The sequence below is a fragment of the Melozone crissalis genome, unplaced genomic scaffold, assembly GCF_028551555.1.
Source record: "Melozone crissalis strain CALT ecotype California unplaced genomic scaffold, PUWL_Pcris_2 ptg000014l_1, whole genome shotgun sequence".
In the NCBI taxonomy this organism is placed as follows: Eukaryota; Metazoa; Chordata; class Aves; order Passeriformes; family Passerellidae; genus Melozone; species Melozone crissalis.
The window spans coordinates 7280911-7300337 of NW_026535792.1; the positions used below are offsets into that span (position 1 = coordinate 7280911).

A 19427-nucleotide genomic window follows, 5' to 3' on the forward strand; every position below is an offset into this window, starting at 1 on the left:
GACAGAGCTCCTGCAGTCCCATGCATTTCAACCGCTGTGTTAAAATTCTTCCTCCCTACTTTATTTAGCCAGGAGCATAAATAAATAAGCAAACCCACAAACACAGGAACCTGTTTCCCAGATGCCATTAGAGCCCTGGAGCACTAAGTGGCCATCACAGATGTCACCAGTTGCCTTCTGCTCCCCTTCCTGCAGCCAGCCAGACCCTCCACCCCAACCAGCCCCGCTGGGGCCATTGCACAAACCCAGCACCCAGCAGGACACGTCTGCCTGGTTTTGCCCTAATTTAGGGCTCCTCCAAGACAGCCAGCTCTCCAAGCAGGCCAGCTTTCCTAGAAGAGTCTCTAGCCACCAGCTCTCCATTAGGGTTAGCCACAAGCGGAAGGACGGAAGGAGAGAGTGAGTCTCAAAAACCGCTAATGTTCTGCAGTGTCAGAGAGGATGAATGACCCCTGCAGACATATGCTGAGCAGACAGGACAGCCCTCAATTATGTCACTGCTGGAGCATTTACTTCAAGGATGAACGTGACTACAGATGCTGGGTTTAAAGCCCTGGCTGTTTTCACTCCTCTGGATAATCTGCTCCAGTCCAGGAGTGTTAGGGGGGTGTGTGCACCATGCTCCAATAAAATGCACCTACCTAGGAAAAATTTTTACAGGGGGGAGTAGAGCTGAAAAAAACCCCCATTAAATTTCATTCTTCTCCCTTTCCTTTGTGAGAGCAGGCCCTAAAGGATTTGCTAAGGTATTGATGGGTGCAAATCCATATATAACCAAGTGAACAGCCCACAGCCTCCCTCAGGAAATCACGAGCAAATCTTGCCTACACGACGGAAATTTCCTGCTTGCCACACTGATTTTCCCCAGTCATCCTCACCACATTATCCCTGTGCTAACTTCCATACACTTCTCTCAACATTTTCTAACCTTCAAGCTCACAGCTTGGTAAATATTTGCAATCAGGCAGCACATCTCCCCACTCTGGTCAACCTTCAGACAAATTATTTACATATAGCTCTTTCAATCCTCAGTAATCAATGGCTTCACACTGTCTTTGTTTCTGCCTCACCTCTTCAGAAGCTGTTGACTGTATGGATGCTCTTTGTGGGGATGAATTGGAGACATGTGACTATGTAATAAAAGAGTATTTAAACCAGTGATTGCTGTAGACACACACGCTTTGCTCTTTAGCTTGGGTTCTTTACATGGAGGGGTTTCAGAACAGCATTTGTTTCACTGGCTCACTGAAAGCCAGAAATTCTAGGGAGCTGCCACTGAAAAGAGACTGTGCTTGGCTTGAAGAGAACATGGTTTAAAAAGACAAAATGCAACGTGGCCTGGGGCAGGCACAATCTCACTCTACAGCACTTCTTGCTGTATATTGATCAGAATGGGCTTGCTGCTTTATTAGCCACTCAAGAGATGCAATGAGCTGCCACTGGAATTTGTGCTTGATAATCAAAGGCATTTGTCATTCTTCCAAATGCTCCGTGAGTAGGTGTTTGATTTGGGTGCACGTGAGAAATGGGGGAGAGCAATCTGGAGCAAGAGGCATTGTCCTGATGCACTGCAGCATCCTCCATGGCTCCATGGACACCACCCCATGGCATGTTCAGGGACATGGGCAGGGTCTCAGGCTCAGCAGAGTCCCTCACCACTGGCAAAGCTGTCCCTGGTGACACATGAAGAGCCTTTTGCCTTTCAGCTGCCTGGCACACAGATCTCCTTCCTTTCTGTTTTGGCTTTCCTGCATTTCCTAGACAAACTGCTCTGGGGTTTTATTGCTCCCTTTCTCTGACAGGTGCAGGTGGCCTTGCTACCCTCTCATTGCACCTCCCCCGGCTTGAATTTTAAACTATTTAACAGCTTTAAATGCACCTAATGAGGCTTCAGCCCGCACTTTGCTGCCATCCCTCTGCTTCTCTGGCACCAGGAGGAAGAGTGGTGTGGAAGCCTATCACAGATTCCCTGCGTTGGAGGTCTAATTACACACTAACTGGTGACCTCGTAAGTACAGGGTAATCTGCTGTGTAATACCAGGGTAAATGATCCCAGAACTCCTGTCTTTTCCACTGCAGCCTTCTGCAGAGATGGAAATACAGCCAGTTAAATGGTAATTAATCTTTGAACCGTCTGACACTCGCCCAAGGCGAGTGAGGAGTAACCAGCAGAAGCCCCACTGGCTCTGTGCAGGGCAAGGGACTCAGGAGCCACTGCTCTGGGAGTGTCCAGGCTCACCTGGCCAAAGCAGGGACCACCTTGTCACCTGGCCTCTCTGGGAGCCAGCTGCCAGAGGCTGCTGTGGGAACAGGCTGCTTTCCTGGGGCTGCATGAGCTGTGTTTTGGAGAGACACTGAATTATTTGGAGAGACGCATCCAGAATCATCTGCAGAAGGAAGGGGGCACCAGGGGCGTGTGGATGCCTGAGGGGAACAGGAACCTGTGCTGTCAGTGGAAGCAGGATGGAGCCAGAGGTTCTGAGCAGCTCAGCCATGCTGGGACGAGCTGTCTGGGGCACTTCCCTACCCCAGGGAGGTGGGTGGGAGCAGCACCAATGCTTTCCTCTGAAACCATCCCAACCAGCCAGGCCCAGGCATTCACCCTGCCAAACTCCAGGAGAATCAGCCAAGAGATCCATTTTCTCCCTCCCCTCTGTGAGATGCATTTCATTCCCTCCCCTGCTAACAGCCTGCTGCCCTGGGGCTGGGGGCTGCCTCTCTGACCCCTGCTACCTTCATGGCAAAAAAATATATTTGCATTCAGTTCAGACCCACTGACATCATTCCCTCTGAAGACCTGCAGTTTTTTATGGTAAGCACAGTAATGATTTTCAGATTATAGACTAATAAAATATTTTAATTTGTTCAGCACATTAAGGTGGGCACTATATGATTATTATGACATTTAAATAGTGCTTTAAAAAAAAGAAAAAGGAAAAAGGAGGGTGAGAGGGTCTGCTTGCATTTCTTTTCCAAGCATGAGCACTGAAATAGAAACTTAAAATCCCACATGTGGGTACTGAGATCAGCTCTGATACCTCCCCTCTGTGCCTGTTTCACTTGAATACCTGCCAAGTTAAATAAGCAAACATGGGATTGCAGTGTCCTAGTTCCAAACCTGGTTTTGGCAAAGGAGCCCTCCTCCTTAGTCACTCTGGCCATTCTGTGCAGCAGTGGCCTGAGCTAAACACCACCTCCATGTGCCACCAGGGCACAGCTGGGTGGGTCATCACACCTGATGGGCTACACTGAGCTTTTGCACTTGAGCCTGTGCTCACCAATTTCTCCCTTCATTGTATTATTATCCATTGTGTATTAAGATGAACTAACTGGATAAATCATGGGTTTAGAGCATCCCATAATTTTCATGGCATGCAGTGAGCTGCTGCACCAGGCACCTTCGTCTGCCTGGGCAGCACCAGCATGGTTTGGAGTGCATCAGACTGCACTGGGCAAAGCAGGGGCATTCTGGAGGGGGAAAGCTGCCCTTGAAGCACCATGGGTTGGTATGGCTGATAACTGTGGAATTCCTTTCCTAATCTGCAAAACAGGACAATGAAACTCCACCCTTGGAAGTGTTCCAGACCAGGCTGGATGAGGCTTGGAGCATCCTGGTCCAGTGGAAGGTGTCCCTGCCATGACAGGGGAGGGGGACTGGATTTCTTTAATGTCCCTTTCAATCCAAACAATCCCATGATTCTGTGAACTCACTGCCTCCTCAAAAATGCTGTGCAGGTAATGGCTTGCACAGTGAAGCTATAAATGGCAGGGAAAAGCCTGTCAGCAAAAGTTAAAAAATAGCCAAATGTTTAGCTCAGCATTAGTTATACCTGGCAAGAGAGACAGAGGGTTACACAATGAATATGATGGCGAAGAATAGCAACAAGGTTCCTTTGTGCTGTGAGTACTTTTGCCTTGCTCCTCACCTGGATCACTCAGGAGATGATGTGAAGCCTGTTCTACAAGGCAGAGGCAAGAGTGAGCTCAGGCCTCCCCCTTATCGTTACCTGACCTTGCACGTTCTCTTCTGCAGCCTCAGCATTTTTTTGTGGTGAGGATTTCTGGGTGGTTATTTTAATAAAAACTGTGTTAAATGTCTTGCTTCCACGCCAGGTACCTGCTGTTTAACAAATGGGCCATGACTAAGCATAGACTGGAAATCAGGGGCAGCTACGATTTAAAGCAATGGGATTCTGGGACTGTCTTCTTCCCCTTAGGAACACAGTTAATAGTGGTGCTTGATTATGAAAAAGATAAATCTGATGTGATTGATGCAACAGGGGATTGGATTTGATGATCCAGGGAATCCTTTCCAGATCTCTTTACTCCTAATGAAATAATTTTTCAAAGGAGTTTTTAAGGGTGTGGTGGGGATGCAGTGCTCTGCTGATGGCAAACAGTGGTGAAGTGTGCAGGTACCTGGTGATGGTTAGTGGTCCCCATGCCCAGATTTAATCAATTCTCATCCACAAGAGGATGGAGCAGTTATCTTTCCTGGTTCTACTGATCTAGAGCAAACCAAGCAGAGGTGGGTGAAAGGATCCTACCTGCTTCCTTCTTTGCATTTTCCAGCCACTGAGAACTCCCAAAATTCACTCTCTGTGATACAATACCTCAAATGTCTCAGCTCACAGACTGCCTACATATTCCTAAGGTACTTACCTGTTTCCCAATGCTGCAATAACTGTGCCCCTTGCAATCTTATTTTCATGTGAATCTCCTTGGTGAGCACGAACAGGGATCACTCTTTACCAATGGCAAACTGAGGCACAGGAGAACTAATGGAATTTCCTATGGTGGCAGAGGACATCAGTAGCAGGAAAGGGACTTGCAGCAGGTCTGGGATCTCACTGCTGGGCTTTTCTCCCTGCACCTGGCACTGCCCTCCCTTTCCAAACAGGCACAGCAGAGCACAAAGCAGTTTTCAGCCTGAGCATTCACTGATCTAAGATCCACATCCTTTATCAAGCCCTGGGGGCTGAGCTTGGGGCTTGTGAAGGTACAGGGCAAGGTTTTTTCAGAAGTGATGCCCAGGGAAAGTGATAATGCTCTTTTTTTTTTTCCGTAGCAGTTTTAATTCTTTAATTCCCACTTGCTAATAAGATAAAATGCTGTGATTTCTGCAGGATCAAATGGTGCAGGATAAGCTAAAGGAGTTAATTAATTAACAGGCTTTTAGAGCTGGGAAAAAATAATAAAAAAAGCAAGAAGGTTGGTAGATAATAGCTATGAATACTGCCCCAGCATCTCCTGCCATGACACTGTAGCCAAGGGGAGGCTGTCATGTTAGTGCTGGGCATGGCATTCTGATAGTCAATAAAAATGAAAAATGAGAGGGTAAGGCTTTTTCTCTCCAAGATGTGGTTATTCACAGATGTGCTACATTTCTCCAGGGCCTGATCCTGCAAGTAATACCAGGTGTAGCAATTCTGTGCTCCTCTGGCTTCCCCAGGGATTGCTTGGAGCAGTGAGTGCCAGGCCCAGTGGCAAGTGGCTGCAAGATCAGATTCATAGTGTGCCAAGCATTTTGAATGAAAAGAGCTATAAAGAAGTCACATATTATTATGTCACATTGCAAAGGTCAACCCTGGTATCTGTTCTGTCATAAGGACATGATTCAAAGGCAACAAAATAGTGTCAGGGCATAGGGGAAAATAATTTTTTTAAAACTGCCTTCAGGGCCAAGGATACAAAATTACATCAGTGCTTAGAACTAAATTCCCATCCACACCCCACAATTCAATTTTGGCTCAGAAAGGCATGAGCATAACAAAATCACCTTTCAGTGGCAAATCTTCTTATCTGCTGACATATCCTCTGCAAAATCAGCAATATCTAAACCCACACTCCCATTTGGTTCTGGCAACAGTCAGGAAGTGCCAGAGCCTTGCTGTGTCACAGACCCCAGGAAGGATTTGCAGGATCCATCCAGCTATTGTAGGTGTTCTCTGGAGCAGGAGGAGAGGTTCTGACACTCATCCTGCATCACCTGGCCAGGAGCAAACAGCTCCCCTCACAGTGCCGCAGGGAGGCTGGGGTAACAGGACCCAGGTGACTTATCCCACACATGCCTACTTTGCAAATATTGATGCTTATCTCTGGGACTGCTGGCACAGGGAAGTTATTGGGAAATAAAGTGTGGAAGCCATCACTTTCCTGCTTTAAACTATGAGGGGTCATAACTGCTCTGTTCAGTGTCTTAGGGTGGATTAGCTCTATCCACTTCCAAAACAGGCTCAAGCAAAGACTCCCTAACTTTCTGGATCAACAGAGCATTTCCCTGTGTGCCAGCAGAAAAATCCCACATGACAACTAAGTTGGATGTTTGGTCCTTTCTCAAGCTCCTGCAGCTCCCTGGAGGGGACACTGAGCTGAGGATGCTGCAGAGAGCACCACGGGATGCTGGCTTTGCCCTGTGGGAGGAGGGCAGGGTGAACAGAGGTGTCACCAGCCCTCAGCAGGTTCACACAGCTCACGTGGCTCCCATCAGCCATATCCTTGGCAGAACCAAGCTCCTTTTCTCTGTCAGAGCTTCAAACTCACAGCAACCCCTCTGGCCAAGGGATGGGAGCAGCAGTGTGGGGTGCATCCACTCAATCACAGCTGCACACACCCAGAGTGTGCTCAGACCAGCACACAAAAGCTGTCAGGGCTGTCATGTGACAATCCAACCACCCAGTTTGACTGTCCAGGCAGCTGTTGAGAGGACAGCACAGGTCAGGGACAGTCCCAGCGAGCAGTGCAAATGCTACCATGCTTGGAGACATAGGGTAGTTTAGCTGCACAGAGACAAACCAGGCTGTACTTGCTGCCACCAGAGGCCAGCCCACACTGTCCACTAGTGCAGACACAGCCTGGACACCCTCAGAGGAAGGTGGCACTGAGGACTTCTGCACTCACCCCATGTTACCTCACCATCCAGAGGAGCTCCAGAGAGCGGCTACAGCAGACACATGTGCAGCTGCCATCACAGACCAGAGCCCCTTCACTGCCAAACGCACCAAACCCGAGCTGTTCCCAAAACCACTCAGCCCCAGGAGTCATTCCATGCCCCAGCAGCAGCAGTCCCCCATTGCAGGGTTTGGGATCACTCACTGTTGCAGCTGCCGACGGTGCCAGTCTCTGTCGCTGCCACGCTGAGCTGAGCTGGCCCTTCAGACGCGGCCCTTCCTGACAGTGAATGGGTGAGAACAAGGGAAGGAGACAAACAAAAGAGAAGGGAAGGGTGAGAGAGGGAGGGAGGGATGGGGGGGGGATGAAGCAAGGGGACAAGAAGGGAAAGGGTGTGTCTTTAACTGAACCAAAAGGCTTTTGCTGGCTGCAACATCCCAACGCTGCTCAGCCTTTGCTGTGAGGGCATCATGCAGGTGAGACCTTCTGGCCCCTGTGGCCACCACCTCGCTCCCCACACCTGCACCAATGCACAGAGAGGGTGAGCTGGGCAAGAGTCAAGGGGCACTCAGCCTCCTGAAACTTCTCCTTGGACTGTGGGGCCACATAGAATGGTCACACAGAATGTCATCCCTTGAGGAACCCAAAATTCTTCTCCAGACAAGATAAATTCGAGGATGCTTGAGCACTTGCTCTGTGTCTGGTACTTCAGCATCCTGCTTCTTGCCCACTGCCAGCCCTTCTGAGCATGGTGTAGGGACTCATCTGCCTCTGCCAGCAGAATAAGGCCCAGAGATATCTTCACTGAATAAGCTCAGACCAACCAGAGTTAAAGGTATCGTTGGCCAAATGTTCCAGTGAAGCACCTCACACATCACCCTACTCTGGCCCAAAAGTCTTTGTCCCATCAATACTGTCACAGGCTGGGGAAGAAAATAGCTAATCCCACAGCTCCAAATCACCCACAAACCTGCCAGCAATCAGAAATCTGAAGTTTAGAAAGGGGCAAGGGAAGCAAAATTCTGGGGCAGGAAATATAGCACTATATTTTCCTCTGCAGCAAAGTAGGAAAGATTTGGAGAATAGGAGAGAGGAAAAGAGGTAAGGATCTCAGTGAGCGCATTAGGAGTGAATGAGAGGCATAAAGTCTGCTGACTTTCCAGTGGGTGTTTGTGTTCCCACGAGGACAAAATTCCAAGATGGAAAGGCAGTTGGTGAACACAGTGGTTTGGGGGTACACTCCTGGCTGTGCTGATGAGGAACTCAGGCTGAGAACTGCCTGGGGAATGCCTCAAATATGGCCTCAGGGTGTGTCCAGCTGGTCATTGCCCTGGGCACCTGCCCGCCCTGCATCAGCAGTGGAGACTGAGCTGCCGAATGTAGCTGACAGCTCATTCTGCTCGGGGAATTGCCCATTGGATGACTGACTCACCTCCCTTCCCAAAAAGTTGAGGTAGGAATTGTGGGGAGGAAAAGCTTAGAAAATTGTTTCATGATGGTTGTTTAAATTGCCTCTGCGTTACAGTTGGGGGAAAACAAAAAGGGAAGTCTGTGCATGAAACTGCATCCTAAAGCCAGCTGTGGCAGAGGCACGGATGTTGGAAAGAAGTAGAGCAAATGAAGTCATGCAGCAGTGGGAGAAAAACATCAATATAATATAGTGCAGAACAAAGCAAATTCTACCTCAAACACAGAGCTGAAAGGGAAACATCTCCCTCTGTCAGATCTATTACCATGCATTTATTCCAATAACAAATAACTAACCCGGAGAGTAACCCAAACCTGATTTATTTCTCCATCTAAGTAAATATGTAGAGGCAGCCGAATTTGAGTGTAAAAACCACTGATCTCATATGTTTTTTCATATATGTTGGAAAAAATAGGAGTGAAGTTTCTGCCTTGCTGCCAGGGGATGCTGGCAAAGCATTTGAGCTATAGATATTGTATCTTGTCACTAATGACTGCAGGGAACTAAAAGGGATTTGGATTTTTTAATGCTTCACATTAATTGATAATTTGGTCTCAGAATCCACAGTGGAACAGAGGATTTGCTATATTGGATCTGTCTAGTGGCCCATAAAATCTGGCGTCTTGCCTCAGTGATGCTCAGAAAAATTATCATCCAACTCCTTTGCTTAGAAGGTTTTTGGCCATTCCTGTAAGGACCATACAGCAGAAAGGGGCAGAAGGTCCCTCTGCAGCAAACATTTCCAAAAACTCTGATATGTGAGTTTGGCAGGGTTCTCTGTACATATTTGTTTGGTTTTTTTTGTTTTGTTTCATTGGTTTTTTTAAAGCAAGAAAGAAACTCTTTAACTGCAACCATTCTCAACAGATACACTGCTGCTTTAACTCTTGGTCTCCACAGCCCAAAAAGAGAGGAGGTGAACTCCAGGTGTTTTCAGAAGGCAAACAGGAGCAAGGCTGAGGCCAGAGTGGGGAGATGCCTTGTGCTGAGCAGAACACTATTGATTAGGCAGTATAAAGATTTCCCTCACTAATGCCTTTAGCAATCTTCTCATGTGTCGCCCACATAATTGGATGGGGAAGAGAGAGGTGGAATCACTTAAGCGTTCAAAGCTCAACACGCGCTGAGAAAAGATTCCCATTCCGTGTGTGTGTGCAATTTTGTGCATCGTTGCCCCTTGATTGTACATTGAACACGCTCTCCTTGACAGCAGGGCCCTAAACAGCCCTGGGTATTAAAGCTGCTTTCAAATAGGGCCTTTCTCCATCCAGACAGGGGGGAGAAGGAGCTGGGAGAGGCAGGAGTATGAAACTGAGGGGATCAGGAGGGGAAAGCCTGGAGAAACTCTGACTATGCAGGAATCAGCAGGAAAAAAAGAAAAGCAGTGGTTTCCTTCCATACAAGCATCTTAATTAGGGATGTTGATGAAGATACTTGCATTTAATTTTTTCAGGTAGGCCTTCAGTTTGCCATGAAGCAAAGCATAATTTATCCATGATCTCACTAAACTTCTCTGCCTCCAGTTTATTTGCTGATCACACCGAGGTTTGGGGGTGCTCCCCACCTCTCCTGATCACTGTGTCACCACACAAAAGATCTCTTGGCTGCACCCGTGGTAAAGGAGAGCTGAGATCATGGTCTCCTTGAGAGGTGGGAAGGCAGGAGGAGGCCAGTGGCCAGCTGGACTGCAGTGAGGAGATGGGTTTAACAACCTAGACAAGATGAGAGGGGAGGGTTTTACATTTGCACATTCCAATCTCGATGGACTGTAAGTGGCAGTGCTCCTCCCAAAGCATGAACACTTCAGGACCCACACTCTTTCTGGTCCATCTGTGTTGGAATCATGAAGCTGGAATAACATGCTGGCATAAGGTTCTCTACCTTCTTCTGCTCTAGTTGCAGTTTAAACCAGTTTAAATTTAAATACAGTTTAAATTTTTACCCACCTTGATAAAACCCAGAACCATCAGCATCTCTGACCTACTGTGTACAAAATCCTTCCTTGTTTCTGGTGACACCCCAGTGAAACTCATTGTGGATGGATGTCCACCAGGGGAGAGTCTATCTTGCTTAAAAGGAGGCATTGAGCTCTTTTCCCTGTCTGTCACAGCTTTCAGGCTAATGGCATGTTCCAAATGGGGACAGGAGAAGGAAGCAAGCACACTGCATGCAGGCAGCCTCTAGCAGGTGTTGGGAACCACACTTGGACAAAACAAATTAAAACAGGGGAAAGAAAAACAGTTTCACAGTCAGGAGGAAGGGAAAAACTAAAGGATGGATGGGGATCACAAGTAGCCTCTCTTGTCTCTCTAGATCTGTTGGCTGCAGCCAGGGAGCACTGAAAATAGAAAAGAGTCCTGCCCTCCATAGTAAAGTTTTATGCAAAGGGAATTACTTTGAAGAAAAGGGTTCCTGAACTTCGCTGCAGGAAATTTGCTATTTCAGGTTTTTACAGCAGAGGTGACAGGCTTGGGTAGTTTGGCTGCATTGAGAAACAGCCCCAGCTTCCTGAACTGAACTGACTCTAACTTCTGGGGATGGTGTCACTACCCCAGGGATGGCTCCAGCACTTGACTGGTTACTCCCAGGACTCTCCCCAGATCCCAGGAAAGCAGAGATCATCCTGGACAGCTTTTAAGAGCAGCCAAAGTCCAGTCAGCACGGACATGGACTGGAAGATTCGTCTCAGTTGAATCCAAACTTGTCCTAGACATCCTCAGGTGTTTCAGCTCGGGAAATACTGAACAACAAACAACTCCTCCCTGTTTGGCTACATCTTTGACCTCTGCAAATGGAAGGTTAAAAACCATCAGGAAGCTAAAATGAAAGGCTTTGAACTCCCAGCCCTCTGGATCTCAGCCTGATGTTTGGGAGAATTCAAAAGCCTCAATTCAAAATGCCTGGGAAATGGGGCTGAGCTTTGATTGAAAGATCCTAAGTTTGATAAGCTCTCAGTAGGTATGTGAGGGTTTGGGGAGAACACAGGGATTTAGCTGGAGGTCAGTGTTTAGGTGAATATTGAGACAGTATTAAACAAAAATTCTGAGCCAAATGACTTGCAATGACAGCAGCAACATACGCCACGCAGGAGAAGAGGTGAGCGTGGAGGTCAAGTACCAGAACAGGGAGTTTTTATCTCCCAAAAACAAACCGCTCTTTTGTGCCTGTGCTTCAAAGAAGATGTCACCAGATTGTGAGAGCTCTTCACCTGCCACATCCCTCTCATTACTGGAATGAAATAAATGGCAACAGCATGAAAACAGCAACTCAAGCAGGAGAACAACAGGTAGACATTGAGAAAAAGGGGAGGGAGAAAACAGGGTGCGGATGCAGGTCTTGACAGGGTGGAGAATTAGGGCAATTACCGTTTCTGAGGAAATGCCAGGAATACAGCACAACCTAATTTCCCCAATTAATTCTTCTGCACTTGAGCTGCTTTGTGTGAAGGGCTCTTAAGGTTCCAAACAGGAGAAAAAAAAAAAAAGAGACTCAACATTTGTTTTTCCCTCAGTGTAGAAATGGGGAAGTGTTGAGGGAAAATGTCTGGCTAAAACACAAGATGATGCTGTTACATCTTCCTTTCAGGAGATAAGGAGCTGCGCCACAAACTCAATTTGCAGAGGTTTTTATAGGAGCCACAGAGATATCAAAGACCAGCACGTTCAATACCACACTGACTTTTCCTGCACGCAGAGCACACCAGGACAGGCACAGAGACACTTCACCCACACACCCACATTGAGCCATTCCCTCACCTCCCCTTGCCAGCCCTACTGCAGCTTAGCAGGAATCTGCTTTCTCTGCTCCCAGAACCCAGTCAGGACAGTTGTGAGGCACCATGGCATGAGCCACCCACACCTAAAGAGGCATACAGATGTCATCTAGGAGGAGTGATGGCAATAAGAACAAGGAAAGAAATAAATCAGGTGTTGATACATGGGATAAACAGATGTTGAGAAGGGCATAAATACTTTCAAACACAGGCTCTTGCACATAGGAAGACTGTAGCTGTGCTTGACTGGCACATCTGTATTAGTCACATCTCCAGGTCACTATGAGACTTTTTTGCCCCTACTCTTGTAGGTCTGACAAAGCAAGATGTATTTCCATAATCCCAGCTAAGAAGGAGAAAATTAAAACACTTTTCACTTCTAAGTCCTCTTCCTAATAGAACATACATTTATAGATGTGAAACCTTCCCAAAACCTGAGCAGAAAGGATGTACAGAGAGCAGCATATCACATTTTCCTCCTCAGAGAAGGGCTGGAAGAGGAAAAGGTGGTGCACAGATGCATCTGCACAGCACTGAGGTGCTGGGAATGGTGCTGATGAGGCTGAACGTGACACACATTGTACCTTCTACAACAGATCCCCCCAACACCCAGTGTGGCCAGGGACTGAGCTTGCTGCCCCCCATCAGCACTGAGGACGCTGCCTGAGTGCACAGCCTGGCTATTTCTCTGTCCAGAACTGACTTACAGCCAATGTACAGTGGCTCTGCCATAAAACCTGAGAGTGGCAGCTTATTTTCCCTCCCAAAGTGAGGCAGTACCACACCCCAGCTAAGAAATTCAGAGGGAGTTTTCCTCCCCTGTGCCTGTTGGCCTTTCCCTTAGCAGGTGATGGTTCAGAGCCCCAGCACACTCATCACAGGGCTCCATCCTGGTGCTGACAGGGCTGGGCAGCAGTTCCCCTGTGCTGGGATCCACACTGCATGAGCTGCACAGCAAAACCACAAAGAAAGCACCAGGGGAATGACAGGATCCTGAGGGATCCACAGGAGCTCTAAGGGGCTCTGCACAAAAAGGCAAACCTGGGAGAGTCCAGCTGACCCTCTGCAGAGAGCTCAGAGCTGGTGGGAACAGAGCATCAGTGATGGTGGGATTATTTTGGAGCCCTCTATGGAGAAGACTGTGGGTCAGAATAAATCCAGTTCCAATGCAAGGCTTGCCTGTTAGTCTTACCCACCATGCTGGATGAGCCTCCAGAGGAACGCAACCCAGGCAGCTGCTGAATCTCAGTGACCTATTGCACACCTGGAAAACTCACTGGAAAAGTAACTGGCTGTGTCCATGAGAAAGAAGCCAATCTTGAGTGGCAGAGGAAAAGAGATGGTCAACAAGGGAGATGGTCACCAGAAAAGCAACCTCAAATGGGTAATGAAAATTATCAAGAATATGGGGGTTTTGCTGGCCGTTTTAAAGAAAGAGAAGAAATAAATTGTTTGCACAGTAAACCTTCATGCTTCAGAGGAGGAGGGATCCCAGACTTTTTAAGGAAGGCTGACCTAAGGCCAAAGTCATCGCAGAATTTTTTCGGTTCTGATGGTCTAAGGGTGTGAGAGCCAAGGTTCATGGGAAGAGATATTAATCTTTTATTAAACCAACTGATACAACAGAAAATAACAATAAAAAATAAGTACTCAGAGAGGGTTTGTGCACCTAAAATCCATTCTTTCTCCCCTATCAACAAAATCATAAGTTCCATTAAAAGATATTGCTTCTCCTGCAAACCTTTTTTCTCCCAATTCCAAACAATGCTCCAGAGTGGTGAGGACACAGAAACAGGGAGCATTTTTGTCATTATGATTATCTCTGCATTTTTAGAAATAAATAAATAAATAAAAATAAAAATAATAAAATAAAAATAAAATAAAAATAAAAATAAAAATAAATAAAAATAAAATAAAACTAAAACTAAAAATAAAAATAAAACAAACATAATAATAATAATAATAAATAATCCAGAGCCCCCTTTTCAAGTCCTGCATATGTCTTTTTTTTGACAAGCAGGTGTGCTCTGCATGATGAAATGACTTGCAGAATTGAGATTGATCTCTGTGAAAGGATGGAGCTAAATCCCTTAGAAGGGTCAAGCCCAGCCCGGGATTTGGAGCAGGATGCCAGAAGAGTAGGACAGAGGAAATATGGACAGAGGAATGTCTTCATGAGGTTTAATGTCTACATAAATCCTTCCTCTCTTTGGCATGTGACTTCACTGCTGATGTCCCACCCATGTCAGGACATCCCCTTGGGAGTTATTAAGGAGTCTTGACTACAATTTAAGACTGTGTTCTCATCTGAAGATGAAGAAATACTGCCCTGTCTCTGGACAGCTGCCACGTGATTTTTGTTTTGGAACTGAATTACACATTTTGGGGGGAAAAAATGGAAAAATATTTTGGTATTACTGGAGCTTGGGAGGGTCCAGAGCCACAGAAGGGCTCTTGGAGCACCAAAACCCCAGAGTGCAGGGTGAAAGAGCAGCTTGGGGCCCTGATCTCAGCCCTGGTGATGCCCCCAGCTCTGACACTCCCCCAGAGCCACCAAAATATCCTCCAGGACAGCACTGGGCAGGGCCCCTGTGCCCCACTTGCTGCAGCCTCCGTGCCACCCTCAGCTTGGCTGAGGCACCGTGTCCCTGACCTGCAGCGTCCCACCACCTGCTGTCACAGTCCTGAGTCATACCTCAAAAAAAAAAATCGCCTACCCACACGGATTTTTTAGAGAAAACAACAAGGAAAATGAAATCCGCCCAAACCTTTCCTCTCCAGCGTGGATATATTCCATCCCGCCTTCCCACAGAGACCCACACCAAGGATTGCACAGCACATTACACAACACAGCACAGAAACGCTCCTCCAGCAGCCCCTCCTTCCCTCTGCTCGCGGGAGCTGGGCCACTTCTCCCCGGCTCCCCAGTTCCTCCACTTTCCTCCTCTCTCCACTCAGATGCTGCTCCACCTCCTCCCTCCACTTCCACCTCCACAATCACTTTCTGTCCATCCTCTCTTCTCAAAAGGAGGTTAAAAGGCAGCAGCTGATGGGATCCCTCTGTGATGGAGGAGGAAGAGGATGCATCAGCCTTCAGGCTTGTTCCCCCTTTGCAGAGAGGGGGAACAAGCCTCTCTGCTGTTTTTGTTACACAAATGTTTGTTTTCTGTACCCAAATGCGTAACAGAAAATTAATCAGTTCACCTTTGTTAAAGCAATTTCGCATCCCACAAACGCAGGAGCCAGATGGTGTACTTTCTTTGTCTTAAAAGATTAAAAAATGGGGAAGAAAGGAAATGGCTAGGAACTAATCCTCAGCCTGGAACATGGTAATACAGCCACACATCCAGTTATCCAGGCTTGCAGGGCCTGGGCAGGAGCAAACACAGCGACCCAGAAGGCTGAAGAGAGTGCTTGCAGAGTGCTTCTCATTTTGTGTCAGTTTGAGGAGGGGATTTCTCTCTGTGTTTCCAGAAGATGACAAATTCCAGCCTCTCCCAGGGCTGTAGCTTGGACACACCAAGCAGGATTTTCTGGAACCAACTGAAGCAGAGCTTTGCTCCAGGTCCCACGGCTGGCAATGGCAGCTGTATAAAGGGGAAAGCTGCCATGCGCAAACACTGGGAAACAGACTTGGAAAGGCAGATCATGGATGTGACCAGGGACAGCACTGAAGACTTTGAAAGTTCAATTCTCCAGCCAAATCTCCAGCTTTCAGAGCTGAGAGCAAGGAGCAGTTTGATTCTCCCACTTGAGCTTGTTTGCTCATTTTCTGGGAGGAATGTGGTTGGATTGTGCCTGGAGGGGGATGAAGGACCCCTGGCCCCTGGAATTCTGCTCTTTGCTGGCCTGGGGAGGCTTCCCAGCTCTGTCATCAATTCCTGCTTTGGCCTTGGGCAGGTGATGTAACCCCTCTGCCCCTCATGCCACCAGTGTAAATATGGGCAATCAGAACCTTATTTTGCTAGAAACCTTCTTTAACAGAGATAACAGAGAATTAACTTCATGATCAAAAGTTTTAAACATACTGAAAGTAAGCGACAACAAAGAAAGGAAAATCAACTAAGAATAAAAGTCTGTGATGGTCTGAAACTCAGTTCTTGCTCTGGTAAGTAGGTGACAACTGTTTACTACTTTAGTCATATTTGGCAATTTGTGTATGCAGAGAAAAGTTCAATAAAGAGCCTTAGCACACTGCATGAGACAGCACAGAGCAGTCCTCAGCAAAGCACTTTGCACAGACAGGATGAGGGCTACAGGACACCACCACAGAGAAGACAAAAAAATCCCACAACAATAGACTGGCCTGTGGAGATCATCTCAGCCCTCCCAGCTGTGGCAGCAGCCAGCAATTTCTGCCCTTGCATAGAGGGCTCTTGGTGCTGCAGGAGCACGAGCTCGGCTGGGATTGTGTCCAGCAGTGTGGTAGGGGCAGGATTAGCAGGGCTGAAGGGAAGAAGGCAGGCAAGAACCTGGGTAATCACATGTGCTGCTTCTCATCCTGCCCTGGGCTCTTCTCGTTCCTACTTGTTCCTTCCTGAAGTTTCAGCAGTTATGGGACCACATCACCTCTCTTTCCTCATTGCTGCCCAGTAAATGCACTGAGACCTTTGCACAGCATGAGCTTTTCTGCTGCACAGTGAGGATTGGTTCCCTCACTGGTAATTAAACCCAGTGGCAATCCAGTGTTGTGGCCTGGGAGGAGTGATACATCTCAGCACAAATCTGATCACATTTCCCCTCCTCCCCAGCAGAGTAACTGCACTTGGCAGCCATCACATAATGAAAAATTCCTGAATTTGATCAAGACAATAGGCCACCCCTTTCTGGGTAGCTGGGGGAAATCATCCTCCATGCCAAACACAATGTTGTAAGCTGAAATAAATCAGCCCTGTGCAAGCATCAGGCCAGAAACCATGGCTCCCTATCTTGAGAATCCCTTCCCTGCTGGTGGATGGTCCAGAGACAAACTCCTACTGCAGTGTGCCCCAAACAATTCTCACATCACATTTCTCCTGCAGCTGGGAAGGAAAAAATGCTGTTCCCCCAGGGATGCTGCCACCAGGCAGGCAGGACAGTGCAGACAGGTACAGAGGGAGTGTGCAAGACAAGGGAACAGTGTGAGCACAAATCACAGGAGAAAAGGCTGGGAAGGCACTCCTGGCCCATTGAGTCTGTCCCCAGAGATGAGTACAGGATTAGCCTCTATACTAAACCCAGGCTTTTTGTCTAGTTTCTTCCTGAACTTCTTTAATGACAGGCTTTCAGCAACCTACCCCTGGCAAATTAATCCATTGTTTAAATTATGACCCTGCTGGAAAAAAAAAAATGTTCTGAGGTCAAACTTAAATTGACTATTATTTCCTCTTCCATATTTTATGCACTTATCAGTCAGTCTTTCAGTTGCATTCTCTCTGGGTCCCTGTATTAAGTTTCTTTAATCTAACACCAGAGGTCACAGCCTGTAGTATTTATCATCTCTCTGGATTACCTTTAATTTGTCAATGTCTTCAAAAAACAAGGAATAAAAATAGGCAGTAAGGATGGAATGATTTCAGAGCCATCCAAAAGCATGTGACTGTGTGCTGGGGTATCACAGAGTCTGTGTGTAGGCATCTGCATGGGTGTCTGAACTACAAGCATGGCCAGGAGTGAGCAGGATTGAGGACAGTGGTTTAGGGATGCCTGATCAACTTCTGTGCACATGTTTCAATGAGGTAATAACCAAACAAGTGAGCCCAAGGGCTCAAAAAACTGATTTACTGTAACATTTCCCATCTCCCTTTGCTCTGAGCATCAGAGTGCCACTGCAGCTGCCTTACCCTGTAGTAATCAGTGCTGTAGACATCTCTTGACATCCCAAAGTCTCCAATCTTCACCAGCAGGTTGGCTCCGACCAAGCAGTTCCTGGTGGCCAGGTCTCTGTGCACAAAGTGCTGGGAGGCAAGGTACACCATTCCAGAGGCAATCTGGCTGGCAATGTGGAGCATCTGGGATAGCCCTAGCTCCCCTTTGGCTTGACGAGGCTGCCCATCCACCAGGATCATTGCATCTGGGCCGTGTGCCCTAGAGGGAGGAAAGAGCAAAAAGCACAGAGTTGGGTCTCAGGAGTGACAGGAATCCCACACAGTCATTGCTCTTGCTGTTGGGGACCAGGCCCCAGCTCTGTGCTGTGAGACAGACACAGCTCCAGTGGAAAGGAACAGAGAGAATTATATTAAAACTATATTAAAAGAATAGAAGAAAGGATTTCATCAGAAGGCTGGCTAAGAATAGAATAGGAAGGAATGATAACAAAGGCTTCTGTCTCTGACAGAGAGTCCGAGCCAGCTGACTGTGATTGGCCATTAATTAGAAACAACTCTATAAGACCAATCACAGATCCACCAATTGCATTCCACAGCAGCAGACAACCATTGTTTACATTTTGTTCCTGAGGCCTCTCAGATTCTCAGGAAGAAAAATCCTAAGGAAAGGATTTTTCCTAAAAGATGTCTGCAACATATCACCCTTTTTTATTTTAGTTAAATTAAAAAGAAAAGTGTTTGTAATTTTTTCTGCTCGGCTCATGCAGAGGAAAGAACAAACACTTGACAGGTTATCTGTTGCCAATCAAAACCTCAATAATTCACCTGTAGAAGGTAACCAGGGGGTTGAGGCTTTGGGGGGAAAAAGTCACCATTCTGGCTTCCTCTTCTGAAATCCCTTTTCTGTCCCATGACAGTCTGACTGTGGTGCTGCTTCACAGGAAGGGGAACACCAGAACTCTGCATGTTTTCTAACAAAGCCTGTTGTCTGTTTGAGCTAACAGCAAATGGCAACAACTTATTTCAGGCTGCAGAGAGGGTCTATAATGGCAATGTGCTATTACGTCTACTTCAAAACTGCTGCTGACAGGAAAGAAAAGCTGGAAAACCAATAACCAAAGGAAAAGAGGGAGGTGATGGACACCATCAGTGAGCTGAGAGGGATGTGGTCACTGCAGACCCCAAGGCAGTGAGGAGTTGTGCCAGGAACACCCAGCCTTGCCCCCCACCCAACCTGCAGGCAGATTCCCGTGTACACCATTCCTAGGGATGCTCCTTGGAAGGCCTTGCCTGTATTTCCCCATGCCAAGACCTTTTCTATCAGTATTTTCTGAGGCAGGACAGCCCCCTTGCAGCCTGCCCTGGTGCAGACAGCAGGGTCTGTTGTGGCACCATCAGCCTGGTGGCTTTGGGAGGCATGAGGAGCCATGCCAGCACGTGCCACCACTAACCCAGCTGGTACATCCTGGCGCTTCCCCTTGCCACAGCA

At 47.4% G+C, this 19427-nt stretch overlaps 1 protein-coding gene across 2 annotated transcripts in view; it reads right to left on the reverse strand.

Annotated features, from left to right (window-relative positions):
• Window positions 1-19427, reverse strand: part of NTRK3 (neurotrophic receptor tyrosine kinase 3) — a 206435-nt gene that overhangs the window by 14056 nt on the left and 172952 nt on the right. The window contains exons 15-16 of one of the 2 annotated variants that reach the window (XM_054272532.1): window positions 17954-18197; window positions 7096-7170 (exon numbers count right to left, since the gene is read on the reverse strand). In XM_054272532.1, coding sequence (XP_054128507.1) covers window positions 7096-7170; window positions 17954-18197 — 319 coding nt within the window. The remainder of the gene's footprint in view (window positions 1-7095; window positions 7171-17953; window positions 18198-19427) is intronic. The other variant, XM_054272533.1, reaches the window with a different exon arrangement.